This window comes from Anabrus simplex, chromosome 2, assembly GCF_040414725.1.
Source record: "Anabrus simplex isolate iqAnaSimp1 chromosome 2, ASM4041472v1, whole genome shotgun sequence".
Lineage (NCBI taxonomy): Eukaryota > Metazoa > Arthropoda > Insecta > Orthoptera > Tettigoniidae > Anabrus > Anabrus simplex.
This window is the reverse complement of record NC_090266.1, coordinates 1133204484-1133229923: the sequence shown is the minus strand read 5'-3', so window position 1 is coordinate 1133229923 and position 25440 is coordinate 1133204484. Positions and strand designations below refer to the sequence as shown.

Here is a 25440-nt window from a genome sequence, read left to right as displayed (position 1 = left end):
CTTGAAATTGTAAGTAGCTTCAAATACCTAGGGAGTGAATTAATCCAGAATACAAGGCTGCATATGGAGATTAGCAAGAGGGTACAACAGGGCAACACATTCTATCAAGAGTGTAAGAAACCTTGTCTGGAATAAGGAAATTCCAAGGAAGTGTAAAGAGATATTGCAAAAATTGTATTATGCACTCATATGCAGCTGAGACCTGGACGATGACAAGTAGGGAGGAGAGTTAAATTCAAGTCAGCAAATTGAAATACTTAAGTAGTATGATAGGACAAGGAAAGGCAGAGTGAGAAAGAAAGAGGTGAGAAAGGAGGTTGGAATGGAAAACCTAAATGAGAGAAATGGTAGGGGTAAACTGAGATGGTTTGGACATGTAAAGAGGGTGAAGGAGAAAATTATACCAAAACAGATGATGGAGATGAAGCTGGAGGGAAAGAGAACAAGAGGGAGACCTAGAACAAGGTGGATTGATTCAATAAATAATAATAAAAATGATGGACTGGGAAAAAATGATGGAAGAGGAATAGTGTTAGGAGAGAGGAAGGTGGAGAAGTGCCATAAGGAGCTGGATAAGGGGGAGGAGGGTGATGATGATAATATTTTGATAGTCTTTTAAAATAAAGGTTCTTTTGTTTATGCCCTGTGAGGTGTGACCCTATATGGCAATGAATGTTAATGTTACTTTAGATGACAAAGAAAGCCTACTTCTCATGTACTGTAGTTTTCTAGTGCAATTGGAAAGGGTCAATAGTATAATCTTTAAAATTCTTCATAAAAAATTCTAGCTTTACCATACCAGTACCTGTAGTTAGTTATTCTTCAAGACAACATAAATACCATATGTTAATTCAGGACATGTTTGGAACACATTATGGACATCATCAGCTGATAAGCAAAAGACAAGTTAAAATACAACAAGGATATTATAAACACATTTAAAAGAATAAAATTATGATTCAGTTGGCAAATACGTCAAGTAAAATGCAACATTTTTTTCAAGGGAATGTCAAGTGAGAAAGTTTAAAACTGTAAAACAGTGATGCACATCACTTTTTAGTCAGAGTTGTTGGCTTGAGTATTGTTAGCACACACAAGAAGTTGGATGGACTCTTGATGTGTTGAACTTGAATATTGGTACAATTCTTTGAAATTAGACTTGTTACAAGATGATTTGTAGGAGGAGCTGAAGTCAAATTGTGCCAATAGAAGAAAGATAGGTGTCTTCGCCAGTCCCATGAGCTTCAACTCTGCCCCGAAATTCATTTTTTGTAACCATTGGGCAGGAAACTTAATTTGGTTATGTGATATCGCGTGATGAAAGGAGAGAGAGTATTAAATCCAGAGGCAACAGATAAACTGCATCAGACAATGACGGTGATGATTTCAGTTATGACGACTTTAAGCCGAGCACAAATAGCAAAATACTAAAAACTAGGGATGATTCTGGAAGTATGACATGTGATTCTGTGGGTGAAAGTGAGGGTTTTATTCCAAACCAGGACATAAACAGAGATGACATGAGTGTAACTTATAACTAGGGATATTGTAATGGCAGTTAGGCTGATAGATTTCTTTCTGAAAAGTTGAAACTCTCAACATTAGGTTTGAGAATATAGCAGAGGCTTCACCATATTATGCAACTGATAGTTTATTTATGACTGATTAAGTTGTCAATGTAATGGTAGTGGATATAAACTGCAATGCTCATCAATTTCTACTATCCCATCAATTAAACATATCAAGATAATTTAATGATTGGGTAGAGACAACACCAGAGGAAACAAGGAAGTTCCTCGATGTACTGTAATGAATGGAACTGTCCAATACTGAATTGGATCAAAAACTAATCTTGGAAACCTTTCACTGCACACAAAACATAATTTTCTTTCATGAACAAAAAGGTAAGGAAAGCTTAGCATCAGAACTCTTGCTTCTTTCTACAATAGTGCAATCCCATATTGGGATGCATGTGTTTGTACAGTTTGTTAAAATCAATATGACACTGTACAGTGTTGCACTGTATTCACACATGTATATCATCACAAAGGCTAAATATAAATATGCAAAAGTTGTGGGACAATGACCTAGATTTTAACCCTTTTGCTACCAGTGTTGCTCCTAAGCAACGTGTATTTCAAGGAGACCTCACCAGTTTTTATTTAGACTGGTCCCTTCAACCCCATTGTTGCCATGAAGCTACAGGTGTACATTTTCATAAAATGACTACAGATGCCACTTACAACACTGATCTAGGTGGCAGTGTGTGTGTTTAGTATGTGAAGTGAATCAGCTGGCTGTGATCTAGTACCGCCAGTGTTACAAAATCACGTTTCAGAATAACTATGGTGAGTTAACTTTTTATATTAGTGTATTTGTCAACTTAATGTACTGTTGTAAGATTATGTACCATGATAAACTGGAATATGTATGATAGCTAGTGAATATATCTGATTAGAAAATGGTGTTGCTCTCAAGCTACATTGGGGTTAAGTATAAACAAATCATTCTAACCTAACTTTTACCAACCGGATTGTAATTCCATTTTATAGTTGTTTTATGCCAATAGCCAAGATGAAATCAGCACAAACAAGGAATGAAAAGGACCTTATTGATATTCTTGAACAGTTATCAGATGGAATTCTGAATTCTGAAATAGATTAATTGTCAGATTTTGAGGACTCAGAAGATGAAACAGCCGTATTTCGTCAAGCATAGTTGTGGTTCTCACAAATGAGCTTCCTGAACACAAAAACTGGTTTTCTTCTCTTCAACTTGCCAATGCACTGAAAGAAAGGGGATTATTCTGTGTGGCCACAATACGGAATGACAGGATGGGCAAGTGTCCCCTGAAGTCTGAAGCTGAATAAAAACGCTCTGGAAGAGGCAGCTACGACTGGCGTGTGGAAAAGGACAGTAATGTGGCACTTATAAGATGGTATGACAGAAAAGCAGTGAATTTTATATCAGCTTACGCTGCAATTGATCCAGTAGGGAAATGTAAGAGGTGGAATGCATCACAAAAAGTAACCATGAAAGTAGATTGCGTCAGTGTTACAAAAGAGTATAACTTCTTCATGGGAGGGGTAGATTTGGCTGGTATGCTTCAGGAATTGTACAGAATTGATTTGAGATCAGTGAAGAGGTACAGTAGAATAATATACTGATGCATTAGTGTTACCGTTATGAATCAATGGTGGTTGTACCGTAGACATTAGGCTCAACGACGTAGCAAATGTTAATATTCGATGGCAAAATTCCAGGCAAATATTGCAAGCGCACTTACGAGATCAAGGCAGGGGAAAGGTACAAAACGTCGCTCCAGTGAAGCACTCAAAAAACCCGCTAAAAGGCGAAAATTTGCAGTACGCTCAAATGATGACATTCGGTACGACGGGTCTAAACACTGGCTGGGATACTCTGGTAAAGCTAGATGCAAATTTTCCCCAGGTGCACTCACTCACTTGAGGATCCAACCAGCCTCTGGGCTGATAACTTAACAGGCAGCAAAAAAATTGCTTCCCTCTGTTCCATACCAAGTAGGCCTTAATTGTGTACTGTATTTGTTACTGGAATTATAGTGCTTGTAAAGGAAAGTTGTTAAAGTAATGTGACGTTTCTCCCATCATCCAGTGTTCTAAAACATGTTATTATGATATTTTAATGTTTCTTGTAGTGTGTAATGTCTTAATTATGATACTGTAATGTTTCTAGTACTGTGTAATGTCTTAATAAAGTAAGAGTAGGAAATTTAAATTTTCAGTTTATTTTTCTTCGAATTACCACTGAGCCCCAATGTAGCTCTGAAGCAACATGTTCAAAAATCCAAGTCTAGGAGGGAATTTTTTTGAAAATGGCAAAAATGCATTTGAATGTGACCAATTAGTATAGAACAGCACAAATACAAAATTTATGAAAATTATTTTTACTCTTGGGGTTCAAAGGGTTAAGCCCTGTAAAATCATCATCATCCTCATCATCATCATCATAATCATCATCATGGAGAGTTGCACGGTTAAGTCTGTGAACAGTTTGGCACTGGCAAGTAAGTCAGCTTTTTCATACCTTGGTGTTACATGACAACAATCAAAATTTAACTCAACAAATCTATGTGTTAAACAGGATGAAATAATGTTATGGTCAGGTAAAAAATTTCAACATGAAACCAGAAATGAAACATTGTCATTATGTTTTATGATCAAACACTTATAAATTATACACAGGAGAGTTTTCCACCTATTCAATACTAAGTTGTATTTACAATGTTATTTACATTACATGGGACTAGTTTCAACACTACTCGGGGTCCTCATCAGCTATATTAAACATACACAATATTTGACAAAATCCTAAAACATGTTCCTAAGCAGTAAGGATCTTATGAATATATAATTTACAATATGAAGTGTGGTTGAATTAGGCAAGGGCTATGGCGCTCAAAATGTTGCAAATGAAATTGAAATATTATGTGTGACATAGGTAGTTTTAGGGCAATGTTTGTGTTTATTGATTATCCTTTCTATAAATATCTTGTAATGACATAGGTGAGCAATAAATAATGCAAGTACACTAAACATGCTAGAAAGTCTGGAATAAAAGTACAAATGAGGTGCTCTGTGTTGTAGATTAAAAATTTCAGTATGATTTTAGACTCATGCAATTCAGTAAGTCCTGGTAATACATAATCATTGTGGACCATGTGATACGGTACTAAGAATGAACACAATGTAAACTGACACATATATAAAAATATACAAGTATGTACAATGTCTGAGTAACAAAATGTGTAGTTGATACTCTCTAGAAGAAGAGTCGACTATACACTGTATCAGCTTAAGTGGAGAATTTGGTACTTGGTGTATTAAGTAACCAAGCCATGTTGATAGGGCTGCATGGTTGATTGTTGGAATTGTGCAGACTGAATATGAAGTTTTTAAATTCTTCTTGAGAAGAAAGTAGACACTGCTTGTGGTTATATTAATTGCTGGGACTCGCAGTTCATAGCAGAAAACAAATTGGACCTATTAAAATTGAGAAAAGTCAGTAAAATGCAAAGTACACGGAAAGAGGAAAAGATTACCACAATGCGAATGAACACTCATCTCGCGCTGCGGTGTGTGTAGCTTAGCCGATAGTATGCGACTGGTGGCGGAAGGAGAAATATGGGAAGGGAGGGAGGTGAGGGGCAGGCGCATGCGGGTTGAGTAGAGTGGAGGTGGCTTGGGAGGGGATGGGGGTGGAAGGGGGAGGAGGGGGAAATTTAAGGCGGAGCTGAAGGGTGTGGGAGAAAGGGTGATTGTTTTGGAAAAGTACCTTTAATAAAACTTATGATTGAATTCTGGATGGGTGAATTATTGTTTCTGAGAAAAGTGATAAATAAATCGAAAAGGATGTTGGGTTCCTCTGAGATTTCATTAAGATTGTAATTGGAGTTAAAATATTGGTCTAGGTGTATGTAGTAATTTTCCATTATGTTGAGTAAAGGACCCTTATTTGCTAATTCAAGGATGTCCATGTCCTGTTCAATACTGGTAAAATTATGGTTATAGCTAAAATCTTAACGTATTTTATTGCGTTAGTGTGCTCATGGTATCTTATATTGAAGTTTCTTCCGGTCTGCCCAATGTAGGATTTGTCACAGGTATTGCATTTGATCCTATAAACTCCTGATCTAAAAAAAATGCTGGTCTTGTTGATATGTGAAGTATTGTGTAAAACGTTCATGTTCTTATTGTTGGTTTTGAAAGCTATTTTAACGCCTTGTTTCTTAAAGATATTGGTTAACTTGTAAATATCATTGTTGAATGTGAAGGTGGAAAATGTTAGAGGTTTAATTATTTCTTTTTTGAGGGTAGTTTTAGGGCGATGTTTGTGTTTATTGATTATCCTTTCTATAAAATTATTGCTGAAACCGTTGAATTTTGCAATTCTGCGGATTGTGTTTAGTTCATTCTTTAGATCTTTCTTGGAAATCGTTATGCTAAAAGCTTGATGAACTAGGTTATTGTATGTAGCTCATTTGTGGGACTGGGGGGTGCATTGAATCTTGGTGAATGGTGGAGGCTGTTTGAGTAGGTTTTCTGAATATTTTATAACTGAAATAATATGAGATTCTAGTGACAGTTAAATCTAGAAAGTTAATTTTTTGATTTGATTTGGTTTCTAGTGTGAATTTGATATGAGGATCAATACTGTTGAGTCTTAGGAGGGGGTGCAAGCATTAACTGACTTTTCCACCACCCTTCAACAGTACTGATCCTCATATCAAATTCACATTAGAAACTGAATCAAATAAAAAAATTAACTTTCTAGATTTAACTATCACTAGAAACTCAGATTCTTTCAGTTAAAAAATATTCAGAAAACCTACTCAAACAGCCTCCACCATCCGCCAAGATTCAATGCACCCCCAGTCCCACAAATGAGCTACATACAATAACCTAGTTCATCGAGCTTTTAGCATACCGATGTCCAAGAAAGATCTAAAGAATGAACTAAACACAATCCGCAGAAAGGCAAAATTCAACGGTTTCAGCAATCATTTTATAGAAAGGATAATCAATAAACACAAACATCACCCTAAAACTACCCTCAAAGAAGAAATAACTAAACCTCTGACATTTTCCACCTTCACATTCAAAAATTACATTTACAAGTTAACCGATATCTTTAAGAAACAAGGTGTTAAAATAGCTTTCAAAACCAACAATAAGAACATGAACATTTTACACAATACTTCACATATCAACAAGACCAGCAGTTTTTTAAAATCAGGAGTTTATAGGAGCCAGCCCCGTGGTGTAGGGTTAGCGTGCCTGCCTCTTACAAGGAGGCCCCGGGTTTGATTCCCGGCCAGGTCAGGGATTTTTACCTGGACCTGAGGGCTCGTTCGAGGTCCACTAAGCCTACGTGATTAGAATTGAGGAGCTATCTGACGGTGAGGTAGCGGCCCCGGTCTAGAAAGCCAAGAATAATGGCCGAGAGGATTCGTTGTGCTGACCACATGACACCTCGTAATCTGCAGGCCTTCTAGCTGAGCAGCAGTTGCTTGGTAGGCCAAGGTCCTTCAAGGGCTGTAGTGCCATGGGGGGGGTTATAGGATCAAATGCAATACCTGTGACAAATCCTACATTGGGCAGACCAGAAGAAACTTCAATATAAGATACCATGAGCACACTAACGCAATAAAATAAATAAGTTTTCAGCTATCAGCCAACACATGCTAGATTATAACCATAATTTTACCAATATCGAACAGGACATGGACATCCTTGAATTAGCAAATAAGGGTCCTTTACTCAACATAATGGAAAATTACTACATACACCTAGACCAATATTTTAACTCCAATTACAATCTTAATGAAATCTCAGAGGAACCCAACATCCTTTTTGATTTATTTATCACTTTTCTCAGAAACAATAATTCACCCATCCAGAATTCAATCATAAGTTTTATTAAAGGTACTTTTCCAAAACAATCACCCTTTCTCCCACACCCTTCAGCTCCGCCTTAAATTTCCCCCTCCTCCCCCTTCCACCCCAATCCCCTCCCAAGCCACCCCCACTCTCCCAACCCGCATGTGCCTGCCCCTCACCTCCCTCCCTTCCCATATTTCTCCTTCCGCCACCAGTCGCATACTATCGGCTAAGCTACACATACCGCAGCGCGAGATGAGTGTCCATTCGCTTTGTGGTAATCTTTTCCTCTTTCCGTGTACTTTGCATTTTACTGGCTTTTCTCAATTTTAATAGGTCCAATTTGTTTTCTGCTATGAACTGCGAGTCCAGCAATTAATATAACCACAAGCAGTGTTTACTTTCTTCTCAAGAAGAATTTAAAAACTTCATATTCAGTCTGCACAATTCCAACAATCAACCATGCAGCCCTATCAACATGGCTTGGTTACTTAATACACCAAGTACCAAATTCTCCACTTAAGCTGATACAGTGTATAGTCGACTCTTCTTCTAGAGAGTATCAACTACACATTTTGTTACTCAGACATTGTACATACTTGTATATTTTTATATATGTGTCAGTTTACATTGTGTTCATTCTTAGTACCATATCACACGGTCCACAATGATTATGTATTACCAGGACCTACTGAATTCCATGAGTCTAAAATCATACTGAAATTTTTAATCTACAACACAGAGCACCTCATTTGTACTTTTATTCCAGACTTTCTAGCATGTTTAGTGTACTTGCATTATTTATTGCTCACCTATGTCACACGTAATATTTCAATTTCATTTGCAACATTTTGAGCGCCATAGCTCTTGCCTAATTCAACCACACTTCATATTGTAAATTATATATTCATAAGATCCTTACTGCTTAGGAACATGTTTTAGGATTTTGTCAAATATTGTGTATGTTTAATATGGCTGATGAGGACCCCGAGTAGGGTTGAAACTAGTCCCATGTAATGTAATTAACATTGTAAATACAACTTAGTATTGAATAGGTGGAAAACTCTCCTGTGTATAATTTATATGTTATCTCAGTTCAATATGGACCAACAACATGAAGTTCATAACCCTTAATCTAACACTTGCCAAGTGATGCTATATTTATTGTTTATTTATTTATTTATTTGGGAAACCAAAACAGCGAGAAGCCGAATTACAGAGTTCCGCAATGAAATACATATTTACAATAGAGTAGCACAAGGCAAGCATAAAGAAAAGTGGAAGAATAATGACGAAAAAACATCTAACGATAAATATAGAGGAAAAAATTAAAAACTAACATAATTAGAGACACAACATAACAAAAACAAAAAATAAAGGCTAAAGAAACGAGAAAAATTGTTGAACGTAAAACGAAGAGAAGAACTTATAGCTAGGCACAGTAAGATAAATACAGACATAACACTTAAGTAATGGTATAGCACAGTAAAAAATAAATATTATATTATGTACAAAAGAGAGGACAGCAATGAGAAGAGAAAAAAGGAATATGAAGAAAATGAACTAGGTTAAGTTAAGTAAGAATCGATTAAAGGAGGCATACGAAGAAAAAACGTCCAAGTTCCTGTCAGAAGATAAAGAGTTAAGGAGGGTTGGTATGCGGATAAATAAACTTCTTTGAACGAGAGAGAGGCGGGAATACGGAATATGAAGGGGCGTATTAATCCTGGTTTTGCGAGTTGGAACATGTATGGAAAAGAAAGATGCAGGTTCAGGAGAACGAAATAAACCATTAACAGCGTTATATAGGAATCTAAGGTCGGCTACTTTCCTGCGACTAGATAACGGGTGAAGGTTTAACTTGTCTAGTATCTGATTACTGCTCAAGTTTCGACAATCAGATACTCTGGCTCTAACAATGGCACAGAAGAATGACTGCACGCGGTCAATATGATTCAGATTAGTGGGTGAAGAGGTAGACCAAATGGGAGACGCGAATTCAATAATCGGTAGGGTGCAAGATACATAGTAGGCTCGGAGGGCGTGGATATCGGTGATGTCAGAAAATCTATACAACAAACCGAGAAGTGACATTGCTCGCGCGGTTATCTTTTGTATATGGGGGACAAATAACAATTTACTGTCAAACATCACTCCTAAGTCATTTTGTTCTGCTAGAGTTGGGAACGGGTTACCGTGGAGGGAGTATTTACTGAGAATAGGGGATTTACGAAGCGTGATCGAAATAGAGGAACACTTGGCAGGATTAGGCTTAAGACGCCATGTGGAGCACCATTCAGAGAGTGAATTAAGCCCACTCTGTAAGGAGTTTACGTCAGATAAAGAATCGATTTGTTTGAATATTTTACAGTCATCTGCAAATAGTAGAATTTCACAAGAAACGGAGGATACAGAATTAATGAGATCGTCAATAAATAAGACAAAAAGAAGCGGACCTAGGACACTGCCCTGTGGGACGCCAGAATGTACCATAACAAGAGTCGAACTGAACCCATCAAGAACCACACGCTGAGTTCTGGTATTGAGGAAGCTCTGCAGGAGAGTTAGCAAGCGACCATGGATATTAAAACGTTCTGAGAGTTTATAGGAAAGAAGTACGTGGTCTACGGTATCAAAAGCCTTAGCAATATCAATGTAGCACACGTCCAGTTGAGAACCGGCGTTAAGAGCAGATGTTGCACGATGGAGAAGAACAGCCAGATTAGTTAGGCAGGAACTACCAGGAAGAAAACCATGCTGCTGGGACGATATATAAGGAAGTGTGAAAGAAAGAAGGCGCTGGTGGATAATCTTTTCACAGATGAGCGACAGAGTGGGTAATATAGAAATCGGACGATAGTTTCTGACATCAGACCTCTTTCCACTTTTAAAAACCGGAGTGATGTTAGCGATTTTCCAGTCGTCAGGAAAGTAGCCGGCTAAGAAGCAACGGTTAAATATAACAGCAATAGGATGGGCAAGAGTCGTAGCGGTATTCTTAAGGAAGACAGGACTGAGACCATCCGGACCAGTAGGTTTATTTTCTGGGAGGGAGGAAAGTAACGAATAGACTTCTGACTCAGAGGTGGAAAGATTACTGAGACTATGAGAAGGAACAGAATCAATAGACGGAAAATCTGGGAACTGAACAGGTGCAACAAAATTTTTCATATCTCCATTCAAATTATGAGTTAACATTCTTTTTAATTTTTTAGTGTCTATCTTCACCTCTTCCTTGTCATACTGTAGTTGTTTTCTAACTTAGAATCCAGTAACAATTCATCATACAGTAGATGATATTATGATGCACACATTTGACAGCATGAAAATAAAATGTGCATGACAGAAGAAAGTGGAGCTGCCATTACGAGTGAGCTTGGTGGAGATTATACGACAAGAATTTTGATAGGAGGAGATAAATATGAATTCCATAGAAGAGTGATCTGGTCTGTAGGGAAGAGAGTAAAAAGATAGATGACATTATCTTTTGGAGACGAGAACAAGGAAATGACAACGGCTCAAGTGATACAAAATGCTGTGGAAAAATATAATTTGGTGTCCTTGTAAACATCAATAAACACCATTTATGCCCTTCCCACAAACTTAAGGGTAATTAGATAGCAGGTCAAAGGAATTTTATCTCTGTACATAATATCATATTCAAGAAGGAAAGAAATGATGTAATTATACTTACAATTGTAGGTAAGTTTGTTCCATCCATACCTCCACTGTATCTAAATTCATGATCATAAAAGATTCCAAGTGGAAAGTAATCATTTTCTATCTCAATATTTATAACATCCTTATCAAATCCAGCAGATGACTGAGAGTCACATTTATACTTTCCTTCCAAGAATTCCTGGTCATTATATTTAATTGTTGCATATCCAGTTTTGTTCAGTGGCTCTTGCTAGAATGGAAGAACAAATAAAATGAAGTTGATATAACATCATCCATTATCTGAGAGAATGTGAAGACAAAAAGGCACTTAACCATAACATATTGAATAATACTAAATATGAATAATTCAATTAAATTATTACCATACATTTAATAAGAGATCTACGATATTTAACAATAACTTCACAGGGTGATTCTTGAAACATCTGTGTTCAAGGTTTTTTAAAGACGTGAACTGTGAAAATATTTTTAAACAGTCATTGGAATAATTAGCCAGTCCCGAGGTATAGGAGTCATCGTTCTGCTTCTTACCTGAAGGTCCCAGATTTAATTCTAGCTCATTTAAGGATTTTAATCCTGGACTGACAGCTGGAATGGAATTCACTCCACCTTGTGAGACCATCTGAAGAGCCATGGGGTACAAAGGCAGCAGGTCCAGTCATGAAAGCCAACCAATTTGACTGAGGATGTCACATTGACTATGTGGCACTCTTATTATAAGCTATAAATTTTATTTTTGTTCCGTTCTGAAGTGCAATATATATTGTAATGAAAAGGTGGACCCTCTTGTCAATTTATTTCTTATACTTGGCACTCCGCAATGTTGTCATAGCAGTCCAAGACCCTCAAACAGTAGTACTTGCCATGGGTTTGGAATCACTTTCATAAAACTTTGAGCCTGATATTCAAGTCTAATTGAATCAAAATTACTACACTCCACATACATCTTTTGAAATTACTTAGCAATATCCAAATCTTTGTCAAAGATGAGAACATTTCTCTTCTTTTGGAAAGTATTCCCTGCTTTGCCCAGTCTTTGTTCTATGCTTCCTTCCTTCTGCTTTTATTGGTTATTCCCAAGTATCAGTCTCATCTTTTTACTGGCCTTATCCCAATTATTTAGGATTGGCACTAATGTGGATTTAGCCTAGTTTTACTGCTGAATGCCCTTCCTGATGCCAACTCTATGTGGAGGGATATATTCATTATTGCAAGTTTTTGGGGTGATTACTGGTGTGATGTGTTGTATGTAAACAAAGACATATTGTATTAAGGCGATCAGAGATACCCCAGGTTCAGGCTAGAGGAATTAACCAAATGCAGCCAAAATTCATAGTCCAGCCCAGCCTGGAAGGGATGCATTCATTATTGCAAGTTTTGGGGGTGATTACTGGTGTGATGTGTTGTATGTAAACGAAGACATATTGTATTAAGACAATCAGAGACAGCTTCAGGCTAGAGGAATTAACCAAATGCAGCCAGAATTCATAGTCCAGCCCAGCCCAGAATCTATTCCGTGGTCCTATGAACAGAAGGCTACAATGCTGACCATTCAACCGTGAAGTTTGATGAGTACCAGTCTCATCTACTACCCAAAATGTAATTTCCTAGCCTGATATTACCCACACTGACCTACATTATTTTACTGTATTCTAACACCTTTATCCAGTCAGTGTTATCAAATGCCTGTATGCAGTGACGGGAAAAGTACAGCAAAAATTTAACTGGGCTCAAATATTTCATTCAATTATTACAACTATAAATTACTTTTTCAACAGTAATTGGTAAAATTACAATTACTTCACAGATAACCAGTGTGAATGTAATTACAGACATTATTTAATTGCACATGGGGCTCCCCAATTTTGTGTATTGTTAGCATAGAAGCATTAAGTGGCTAGCATCGCTAAGTGAGACAAAGTATGGTACTTTGGAACTTTCAAGCTGATATTTTCCCATAATTTTTATTTTAGTTTGCAATGTTTAGCCATTTAGCATCCATTAAAAATCAAAACAATAGGTAAGTGGTTAGTTCTATCATAAAATAAAGTCCAGATCCACTATTTTACAAAAAAAAAATTATATGCATTATCTTTTGTAACTCTATGGTTCTCCATTAAATTACGCCTTTTGTGTCAAAGAATGCCTTCCAGACCAACAGCTGGCCGAGTGCTGTTCTGGTGGGCTCTTGACTGCTAACATAGTGTACAAAGAGGCCTTTAGAAACTAATTTACAGAGTTGTTAATTACATTCATTTTTTTACCACTGACTTAAAAATTACAGCTTACCCATTACCTTTCGGTACAACCAGGGTTTTTTTCAGGGGGAATGCAGGGGGTATGCATACCCCATAAACATTTGGAGACTGGATATGAGAAAACATAAGTACATTTCTGTACTTTTGCAATAGCTACAAAATTCTACAAATCATTAATAATGGAAGTAGTTTTATGCTGTTATATAAAAATAGTTATTTTTGTGTTGTATGTTGGCTGTACAGTCTATATAATTATGATCACTGGCTGTTTTCTGATGTCATGCCAGCACGATTAACTGGGCTTTAGGTGTGCAGTTTGTTTGTTCTGTGGTTGGCATTGGCATTAAAAGGCACTGTCTTTCAAGAGCAGATTCTAATCTGTTAATGATGCAGCTTCAAAGGCAGTATTAACTAGTGCTGGGTAGCTGAATACCTGATAGAAGCGATGTGATCGTCGAAGAATTCACACATAAATGAAAAATAGTTGAAAATGGAATCCTGTATGCTTTAATTAATTTTATATCCAAGTGGTGTTATGCAGCAAGTGATGATATTATTTTGTGTTTATGTGTGTGGTTAGTTTTCAAGATGAAGAAAATAATAATTTTACATCTCCCCAGGTACTACAAAAGGTAAAAGTGAAAGGCGTAAACAATGACAAGGAAATGCCAACAGTGTCATGTAGTGATAAAGTAGGAAATCAGAACAATGGACCAACAACTGGGTGTAATGTTGGGACTGAGGACATTCCGGAATGCTGGGATTTGAACAAAAAACAGTGACTTTGCAATAAGTATGAGTGGCTGCAGTTAAAATATTAAAAGCAACAAAACTGAAAACTATTGAAACTGCATGCACTAAGACTTTAGAGAGAGAGAAAAAAGAGAAGTAACTGCCAATGTTTTTCTAATAGCATATACAGTAGTTAAAAGGAATGAAGCCTTCCACAATTTTAAAACTGAAATTGACATGCAGGGGGAATGGCATTAATATGGGCCACATTCTTCATTCAGCCAACGCATGTAGAAATAATTCTTCTCATATTGCATTAGACTGCATTTTTTGTTTTTTTGTTTGTTAATTGCTTTACGTCGCACCGACACAGATAGGTCTTATGGCGACGATGAGGCAGGAAGGGGTTAGGAGTGTGAAGGAAGCGGCCGTGGCCTTAATTAAGGTACAGCCCCAGCATTTGCCTGGTGTGAAAATGGGAAACCACGGAAAACCATCTTCAGGGCTGCCGACAGTGGGGTTCGAACCCACGATCTCCCGAATACTGGATACTGGCCGCACTTAAGCGACTGCAGCTATCGAGCTCGGTAGACTGCATTTTTACAATTGGGTTTAAGTTGCTTGGTCTTATGATGATGATGGGATAGGAAAGGGCTAGACCTTAATTAAGGTTCAGCCCCAACATTTGCCTGGTGAGAAAATGAGAAACCACAGAAAACTACTTTCAGGGCTGCCAATAGTGGGGTTCGAACCTACTATCTCCTGAATGCAAGCTCACAGCTGCATACCCTTAACAGCATGACCAACTCCCTTCATATATTGCCATAGAAATGAGAAAAAAGGTAGTACAGATGAAAGATAGTAAAATTGCAGTCCTTATGGATGAAAGTATCACAGTGAGTCAGCTGTCATCACTAATAGTGTACATGAGAACAATTCTTCCAAATACAAATTAGCAATATTGTTACTTGGGTAGTAAAATAAGTAACGATGGCAGAAGTAAGGAGGACATAAAATGCAGACTAGCACAAGCAAAGAAGAGCTTTCTTAAGGAAATAAATTTGCTCACTTCAAACATTGATATAGGAATTAGGAAGATGTTTCTGAAGACTTTCATCTGGAGCGTGGCATTGTATGGAAGTAAAACATGGACAATAACTAGCTCAGAAAGAAAGAGAATAGAAGCTTTTGAAATGTGTTGTTACAGAAGAATGCTAAAGGTGAGATGGATAGATCGAATCACGAATGAAGAGATACTGAATCGAATTGGTGAGAGGAGACTGATTTGGGTAAATTTGATGAGAAGAAGAGAGAGAATGATAGGACACATCTTAAGATACCCAGGACTTGTTTAGTTGGTTTCTGAAGGAAGTGTAGGCGGTAAGAACGGTAGGGGTAGACCAAGGTATGAATATGACAAGCAGATTAGAGCAGATGTAGGATGCAATAGTTACGTAGAAATGAAAAGTTTAGCACAGGATAGGGTGGCATGAGGGCTGCATCAAACCAGTCTATGGACTGATGACTGATGAATTAGCAAGCCAACATTTTTTGGGCATTATTCAATTACATGATATCACTGCTGAAGGCATATTTAATTCATTGATGACATATTTGAGAACACTGAGATTCAATGGTGAGTTTCTGAAACAGAATCTTGTTGCACTGGCAATTGATGAGGCTGCAGTAATGCTAGGAAGAAAGAAGGGTGTAATTACTCACATTAAGCAACAGTTTTACCAATGTTTTGTTCTGGCATTGTGCTAATCACAAACTAGAGATTTCCATGGCTGATGCTGTGAGCAAAAATTTCATCTCACATGTAAACCATTTCAAAACTTTCCTGGACAAGCCATACACAGTTTACTACCAATCACCGCAAAATGCCAGGGAATTAAGAGCTCATGTGGAAGAGCCTGAAATAACAGTGTTAAAAATTGGGAGGATTTTTGATAGAAGGCAGTTTGCTTCCACCTTCAGAGCTGTCTCAGCTGTCTGGAAAAATGTTGAAGTTTTAGCGGCCTATTTCAAATGTCAATGATGATCCCAAAGGACACAAAACCAAACAAATCACATATGGAGGACTCCTTAAATGCATTAATAATGTTAACTTTGTATTAGACCTTGCATTGATGTGTTTTGGCATTATGCTAATCACGAGCTAGAGCTTTCCATAGCTGATGTGAGCAAAGATTTGCTCTCACATGTAAACCACTTCAAACCTTTCCTGGACAAGCCATACACAGTTTACTACCAATCACCGCAAAATGCCAGGGAATTAAGAGCTCATGCAGAAGAGCCTGAAATAACTGGCGGAACTTAGTGTTGAGTTGCAAGCACGTGACATCACAATTTATCCTGCCATAAGAAGTAAAGTAAATTATGGTATTGTATTTTTTCAAAGACTATACTATACTGAAGCCTTGGAAACAGAAGTACAGTTAATGTTTTAAGGTGTGACACTCAAAACAGGAGCAAGAAATAACGGTATTCATAGTGATGTTGTGAAGTTCTATGAATGCCTGGGTAAGCATGTAGAGAACAGCCTTTTAACTTCAGAAGACAGTGAAATACCGCAATGGGCTAGAGTTTTGGATGCTACAATTTAGCCAGAAAAACCTGATCTAACTTATGAGGAAAAAATAAATAAGAAACTTGTGTATATGTTTTAAGATCTGTGACAGACAAATACTAAGAGGTATCTGAGAGTAACCTACGGAGAAGAAATATCCATTGTCTCTACTTCCCCTTTTTAACACTATGGGCAACATCCCAATTTCGACAAGCAAATGTGAACAAGGCTTCTCAAAAATGAATTTGATCATGACTCCAACAAAAGCATGATTGCATCTTATGATCATCAAGTTGGTTGGCCGTCCATTAACAATTTTTAAACCTATGGACTATGTAAATTCATGGCTTTGGAAAGGACGACATCAGGCGACTGACACAAAAAGCAAGGAGAAAAGGCATGAAGAAGGCAGTGACCATTCTCTACTGCCAGTGTGGAATTTATTGCAAGCACGTCAGAGACATTACCATACATGTTTATATTTATCTGTTCATTGAATTTTAAAATGTAAATCGTAAGTTAGCGATGTTCTGTTGATTACAAACTGAGAGTACTCCTTAAAAATCTTTTAGAGAAAAAGCACTGGGAACAATGACCTATATTATACTACATAGAATGGTAGATAACGTGCCATCTTTGAAGCAGCTTGAAATCACCTCCACCATGTTTTTCGTAAGGCACTCAGGATGTAACATGCACAGAGTGGGTCAAGAGTGTAATCAAAGCAACTCTATTAATTCATCCACTCAATGGCTGTAGGCTATTAATCTAAATATACTACAATATGGAGAGAAAATAATAAAGAATCCACAGTTTTTCCCCCAGAAATTTTCGTCAGCTGGGTGGCAGAAATTAGTAGCCGGGCACGAAATACTATGTAAAAAAAAAAAAAAAAAAAAGCTAAAATGTCAATGTATTACCCTCAGGAACAATAACTGAAAAACTGAACTATTTTAGTGTTCTTATCAGGAACAAGACATGATAGAGTAATTTGAACGTCTGATGTTCTACTGCTTATTCATAATCATGTAACACCAGGAACCATTCGGTTGCTGTGCAGTGCCATACGGGTTTGTGACCTCATGCCGAATCGAATGCTCACATGTGATTCTACGCTAATACAGACACTGCTTGCGCACGACACTACATGATAGTTAAGGTAAACATTTAAATTTTAATATAATACGACACATTTACAGTATTTACGTTTTAATTTAGAGCACTCTCAATGACTCAAATATGTATTAATATGATGTAATATAGTTTATGTTAGCTGGGCGGTCTGTAAAAACAGCAGGGCAGTACGCCCATTAAAACGGTCCTAGGGAGAACCCTGATCCACATTTTCAAATACTGATTATTATTTGAAGAACTAATTATGGTATGAGTTTATTTACAATTTGTAATAACCTATGCTATTCTCACTGTCCCATACTAATATAATGATTAATATTAAGCCGTATGCAGATTAAAAATGTTACACACAATGTATAAGGCAAGCAATGTAACATAATATGAAAAATAGACAAGTAGTTTTCGACAAAATATGATTTATTTAAACGTGGTGGGGACTGCCCTGTTCGATTCATGCCATGTATGAAACATGTGCTAGCTCTTGTCACCTTCTTGCTTCACCTTCCTCTGACAGATAGTTATGCTCTATTGTACTCATAAATACAACACATACCTGCCAACTTTCAAAAAGAGAAATCCAGAAGTTCCTAGAGCAGAAACATTTTAACAAAACGCGCATGCATCACAAAGTCTTGAGGCATAGTGGAAAAGGACGGCAAGGGGGGAGATTACAAACAATACTAATACAAATTAAATACATGTTATGATCACCCCTGAAATTGAATACTCACACAAAGTTACATCTTTATGAGTGCTCATCTGTTTTCACTTAACATTGGGAACAGTTCATACAGTACACAAATAGTGTTTTTCTATACTTTAAACTTGTGGTTCACAATATGTCACCATCAAAACTAAACTAAACATGTACACTTAATTACGAAATTCAAGTTCACAGTATGCAGGCTTTTATCCATCACAGGTTGGAGAGAACAGATAGAGATAAGTTGCTTTCTTTGCTTTCTTCAGAAATTCTGGAGGAAGACTACTCGAGTAACATGAACCAGTACTTCTGGTTTTCAAAACAGAAATAGAACCCAGAATTTCATTTGACAATGAGGACCTAAACTGATTTTGGTTCTTTTTCACCAAGCTCAGCATTGCTGTGCAATAGAGTCAGAACAGAAAGCATTAGCCTGGATATCCTATTATACTTAGAAACACCATCAGCTCCACGAATGTTAAACAAGTGAGCCTATTTGGGGTCATCTGTCAGATCCTCACTCTCAATAGTAGCACAGTCATCAATCTGAAAAGCTACAAATCGGTTTTGAAGCACATCCATTGCATCCTCAAGTGGCTCACTGTCCTTCCTAGGCAGCAATAATAGAAAACTTTCTATAAGGAACTGTACAGAGGGAAACTGGCATCTTCAATTTTTGAAACATCTGCAACCTTTGCATGTTTCAGTACTTCATCATTGAAAGGAAACTTGTTAATAATATAATCACATGCTGTGCAGAAGTAAGCCCTGGCAGATGAAAAGAATGTTGATTTATCTCTACCATTAAGTTTCTTCACCAAGTTCATTGTCTCAACGCCAATGACTAGCTCATCATCTCTCTGATTCTCAGTAGAATGGTATGGAACTTTTAATATAAGGGAACTTTTGATCACTTTTGTTTTAACAAATCTGGAAAGCAGCTGCTTTAACAGCTTTGTCATGAATTCTAGTAGTTTAAGGATGTGAGGGGAAGCACCCTGAAGTGTAGAATTGAGATTCTCAAATAAAGGAATGACAGCACAAATGAAGGCACAGTATGCCTTATTTAAACCTGATGACAGAAGCATAAACTTTTTTTTTTTACAATTTTGAATAATGTTATTATACTTTAGCACAGGAGTGTCGGATTTTGAGACACATGCAAATCTCTTGGGAGCGACCAATTCTGATGACTCAGTAGCTTTCCTCTTTTCATGGTCTTTGGAACTACAGGCTCTGCTTTCAGGATCGTAAATGATGTTCAGCTAGTAGTTGATGCACATTGAGCATTAACAAGCACATCACCGGGCGAGTTGGCCGTGCACGTAGAGGCGCGCGTCTGTGAGTTTGCATCCGGGAGATAGTAGGTTCGAATCCCACTATCGGCAGCCCTGAAAATGGTTTTCCGTGGTTTCCCATTTTCACACCAGGCAAATGCTGGGGCTGTACCTTAATTAAGGCCATGGCCGCTTCCTTCCAACTCCTAAGCCTTTCCCATCCCATCGTCGCCATAAGACCTATCTGTGTCGGTGCGATGTAAAGCCCCTATAAAAAAAACAAGCACCTCATCTTTCAAGAAACCGCCTCTGCAGATACCTTCCTGACAATAGCCATCTTGTGCAATCATGTTTCAGTATCTTCTTCATTTCCTTGTTGTGAAGCTATTGGAATTTCTTAAGGCGTTCCTTCCTCTTACAACTCTTTTATAAATAATAGAAGATGTTGAATAATAGTTCATCAACTTTAACAGGCAAACTGCTTGCACCTTCCTCAGCAGCCAATTTAATCAAATGGCATGAGCAACCCAGTATGAAGACATGTGACTGTGCCTCCCTTAAAACAGCAGCAACTCCATTCTTCTTTCCAATCATGACTGGAGCATTGTCGGAACAGAATGCTACACAATTTTGAATTGGTATTTTGTAACACTCTAACTGTGAAATTACCAATATTACATCCCGTTGAATCAGCTACCAAGGCTGGGACAAACAACACTGAGCTATCTTTTCCTGCTTTGCCACAAAACAGGTAACAACAGTAGCATAAAGCTTATTACTATTATTGCTCCCATCCGTAGCTAAAGAAAAGGGTTCATGTTACATGTAACCAATGAGTTCACTTCTAGAATCCATAGCAATTTCTTTCAAAATGTGTGTGGTTTTCATAAGACCACAGACATATTTTTTTTTTTTGCAATTTCTGAACCTGGAAACATGATCGGCAGCAGCTAATGGGATATTATGTTAAATTAAAAATGAAGTGAACAAGCATTCCTCTCTTAATATATCAAGGTCAGCTCCATAAGAGGTAAAAAAACAAATTCATTTTCTGACTGCCATACTTAAATTTTGTACTGGAGGTGTGTTTAACAGATTTAATGTGATTTACTAATTCTGTTCTTCCTCTGTGAGAAACGCTTATATCACACGAGCACATGGAACAGAATGCAAATTTTTGCCTTTCCATGATCGTGTAAAATAAGGAAATTCAGCAGAATATGCATCCGTAAAAGAATGATAATATCATTTCTTAGGTGAACTCATTGCGAACACCACTAAAAATGCTAAATTGCTTACAAATTTGTTACACAATTCCATGGGTTTCAGAAATACTGCCTATGTTACTCACATTCACACACAAACAAAGCCTTTCAGCTGCTATGAAGCACAACACAGTTACTAAAGTTGTTATACATAAATTCACAGTCTGCTACTTTCACTGATTTCTTTTCTTCAAAACCACAGCCTGCTACTTGATTGGGAACATCTCAGTGAATGAAGTAGCAGTTGAGGTCGAACAGGTGACAAAAGCACGGCGATAATCGATACATTTACTGGTAGAATTTCAAACATTGCATCTCGTATTACCAGCTACTTTTGAAAGTCAAATCCGATTTCACTGCAGAAAGCGAAAACAAACACGGATATTCAAAATCCATACAATAACGTTGTTCATCCGTACAACCGTAAAACACACTCAAAATCCATACATTTTACGGAAAAAACTGAATATTTGGCAGGTATGACAATACGATAAAATGATAGTAGTTATTTGACATCTTGTGTAAGTTTCATGAGCAAACTAAGGTGGTATTGATATTTTATTAACTAATTTGAACAGATGCTTCCCTTCTTCTGAGCTGTTTTTACCCCACATCATATTCCATTGTTCCATGATATTTTTATAAATGTATTGAATTATATCTGAATGCTTTCCCCTTTGGCAGTATCATTAGTTAGTTTGTCAGCTTGCATAATACCATGAATTCTGCTATGTCCCAGTATTCATACTAATATATAAGTATAGGACTGTAATATCATATTAGAGTTTTCATAGATTTTGAATATAACAATTATTTGTATTTGAAGGGTTGTCTAGTACTTAGAAAGTTGGTGCATATTATAGGATTGTTTATATTATGATATTTAATATATAGGCTAATAACGTTTGTCTACTCGCAAATGTTTCAGCTGTGTATATTGAAGTTATATAAGATAGGGTAATTTTTCTCAATTGGTAATCATGGGAATAAAATGCCGCACCTTCTCCTATTTTGTTTGTGTGTTTCAAACCATCTGCACAGAATGTAACATAATTAAGATTATTATTTAAATTTGTATTAATTACTCCATGTAGAAACATAGGATTTTGAATGTATGAATGTACATTTTTCCCTGAGGTTGATTTTATTATGGTTGGCTTAAATATATTTGCTGGGAAGATGGTTGAACATATGCGATTTATTCTATTTCGGATGAGGTTTGGTTTATATTCTTTTGCTATTGAATAAGCCCATGGAATTCTGGGTAGGTTTTCTTTTTCTGTGTAGTACAGTATTCTGCTTTTGAATTACTATCATATGTGCTGCCACCTTCCCTGCTACTGGCATTATCACCATCCCAAATGACGTCACCTTCTCTGCCATTGACAGTATTCAAAATCCCGGTCTTTTCCTTTCTTTCTTTTTTGTTTGAAAGATTTTATAGTTGTTTCCTTCCCGATTAAAGACCAAAAAGAGACAATCTTTCGCTGATGTTTTCAACAGAGGGTCTCTGTATTCTCCCAGTTGGTGAATGAGTAGCAGAAGCCACCTCTTCGCAATAAAGCTGCGCTGTAAAAAGTGCGTCAACCCACCAGTTGATCACTTGGAACGGTCTGAGCAAATTTCAGGAGTTGTACTTCTGAATGCAATACGTAATGACTGGAAGCAAGTATCCCAATAAAAAGCATTCAATCCCTTTTTCACTTATTTTATACACCCCCCCCCCCCCCCAAGTGGATTTTCCACAAAAAAAAGTTTCTTTATTTTTAAAGGAGATTCCAAATATCAATTTTCATGTCATTAAACTGTTAAGTTTTGAGATACAGATATATTCATTTTTTTAAATTCACCCCCTTTTTACTCCCTTAGTGATGGAATGTCCAAAAATCATTCCTTAGTAAGCACCTACACTGTAATATTAATCTACCCTCAAAATTTAATTTTTCTATGTCCAGTAGTTTTAGCTCGGCAATGACAAATCTGTCAGTCAGTCAGTCAGTCAGTCAGACAGCCAGTCAGTAGGGACATGTTATTTTATATAGATAGATATTTTATATAGATATATAGATAGATAGATTTTAAAACTTGTCATGTACAAACTGTTGTTGCATTTAGAACATATAATTATACCCAAAGTTTTTTAAATAAATGATCACATAGGTACATTACATCAGCTTTGTCTTTTCTGCAATGTGTTTAATAAGAGTATGATGACATTTGCTGTTTTCAGGCTAGTAAACAACATTTATAAAGTAGGCCTTCTGCACTCCTAGAAAACTCATTGCAGTGCCATTAACCAGTGTATTTTCCATGATCATTATCTATCTATCTATCTATCTATCTATCTATCTATCTATCTAGTATTGGGATCAAGATTTAAATCCATAAAAACATACCAGGTATGAGGGTAATCGCAAAAATAAGGTCTCCTATTTATTTTTTATAAATACAGAAATCTGTTCGTGTGGCTCTTGATCACAATATTGTGAAGAGTATTTCCTGTGCTCGCATATAAACATGCGCACACCACATTTAGGCACTCAGTCTTGGCTTGGCAGCTGTTGGAGAATGGAGCTCCTGTTGGTTGTTACAGCCAAGTGCAAAGTGTGCGCAGTTATTCGGTTTTTGAACGCAAAAGTTACTGAACCAACTGAAAACCATCACCAATTGACAGAAGTGCATGGTGAGTCATGCATGGATGTCAAAAATGTTCGTAAGTGGTGTGGAGAGTTTGAAGCCGGTCGGACTGAAATTCATGACGAACAAAGGAGCAGGAGACCGTCAATTTCCATCGAGACAGTCGTGAAGGTTGAGCAAATCATGCGTGAAGATCCGTGGATCACCTTGGATGATCTCTGCACTTTGGTTCCTGAGGTTTCCCAAAGCGCCGCTCACAGAATTTTAACGGAAAAGTTGAAATACCGGATGGTGTGCGCAAGATGGGTGCCACCATGCATGCTGACTGAAGACCGCATGTGGCAACAAGTTGATTCTCCCCACGTATTTCTTCAACGCTTTGCAGCCAAACAGGAAAACTTTTTGGACTCAATTGTCATTAGTGACAAAACCTGGGTGTTCTAGTTTACACCTGAGCCACACCCCCTCCCTTACCGACAATCTACGTCACCATAAAACACACACGTCGGGAGACTCGAGGCGTGGACCGCGACTAGGAAAGGCCAATGACACAGCCCAGAACTGGAAATGACCCTCATTCCAATGCAGAACAGGAACGAGACTAAGGCTACTAGCAATAAAATTCAAACTAAATTTAAATGAGGGTTTATTGAGATAATAATATAAAAATAAAAAAAAACAAGAAATGAAGCCAACAATTAAAAGAAAGGATACGTACATGTGCAGAGTTCATCCAATTGGAGTCCTAACATTTATGCCTGAGCACAGCTTTTCAAACACCAAGCTTAAATTATTCAAACGACGGGCTCACCGTATCAATTGCAATCTCGCTACATAATGTGGTAATGTGAATACAATCCACACGGATCAACTCGGTCATTCTTTCTGTGAGATTAATAAAATTCTTAACATACGCGTCTATTTTACTTCCACATCGTCTCAACAATTACCACAGATCAAAGTTCCCACGCAGCGAGGAGAAGAAAAACGAAGACCCCAGAGAAGGTAAAATAAAATGTGAAAGATCACAACATAGCACAGAGAGAAACATCTCTGGACCAAAGAAACAAAATTCAAACCCAAAGAGGAACACAGGCATGCTCATAGCCTGAATATAAGAAAACAAACATGGCGGCCTCGTGGGCAAGCAAACGACCATGATGGAGACCAATGCAAAATAAATATCACCGTATCGGCAACAAGCATGAGGCTCAGATACAAAGTCAAAAATATAAACTGAGCTGACCGATACATCATCCTTTCCCTCCTTCCACTCACCAACACACACTCAAACATTCAGACACTGCTGGTATTGGCAAGCAATACGAGCAGTTGCTCCAGTTAATAAGTTGAACACCAACTTGTATAGTATGACTCTCATGGTCACAAACAAAGGTCTCACATATGTCAGAGATAGCGTGCACGGCACAGACAATTAGCAATAGGATAATAGGGACCCAGTGGTCACACATAAACCTATCAACTTACGTACTTCGTATGACACAAATGGATCTCCATGTCGACACGCAGGACGTACATTCATTCGATGGCAATATACTTTACAATGTAGTGCATGTACATAAAATCAATCAGAGACCCAGCTATGAGCACATCACAATCACGTCAACAACGGACACACAGCCCATTCTCGCTGTACAGCAGAAGGATGCATATCAATCAGTCATCATTAAAAGAGGAGAATGGCAAAACAGAACCGTAGAAATAATATTAATACAAGGATTACCATACCTGTAATATCAATA

At 37.4% G+C, this 25440-nt stretch overlaps 1 protein-coding gene across 1 annotated transcript in view; it reads right to left on the bottom strand.

Moving 5' to 3' along the window:
- Apoltp (Apolipoprotein lipid transfer particle) overlaps positions 1-25440 on the bottom strand; it is a 668275-nt gene that overhangs the window by 291107 nt on the left and 351728 nt on the right. The window contains exon 44 of the mRNA XM_067142082.2: positions 11113-11328. Within this exon, the coding sequence (XP_066998183.2) occupies positions 11113-11328 (216 nt within the window). The remainder of the gene's footprint in view (positions 1-11112; positions 11329-25440) is intronic.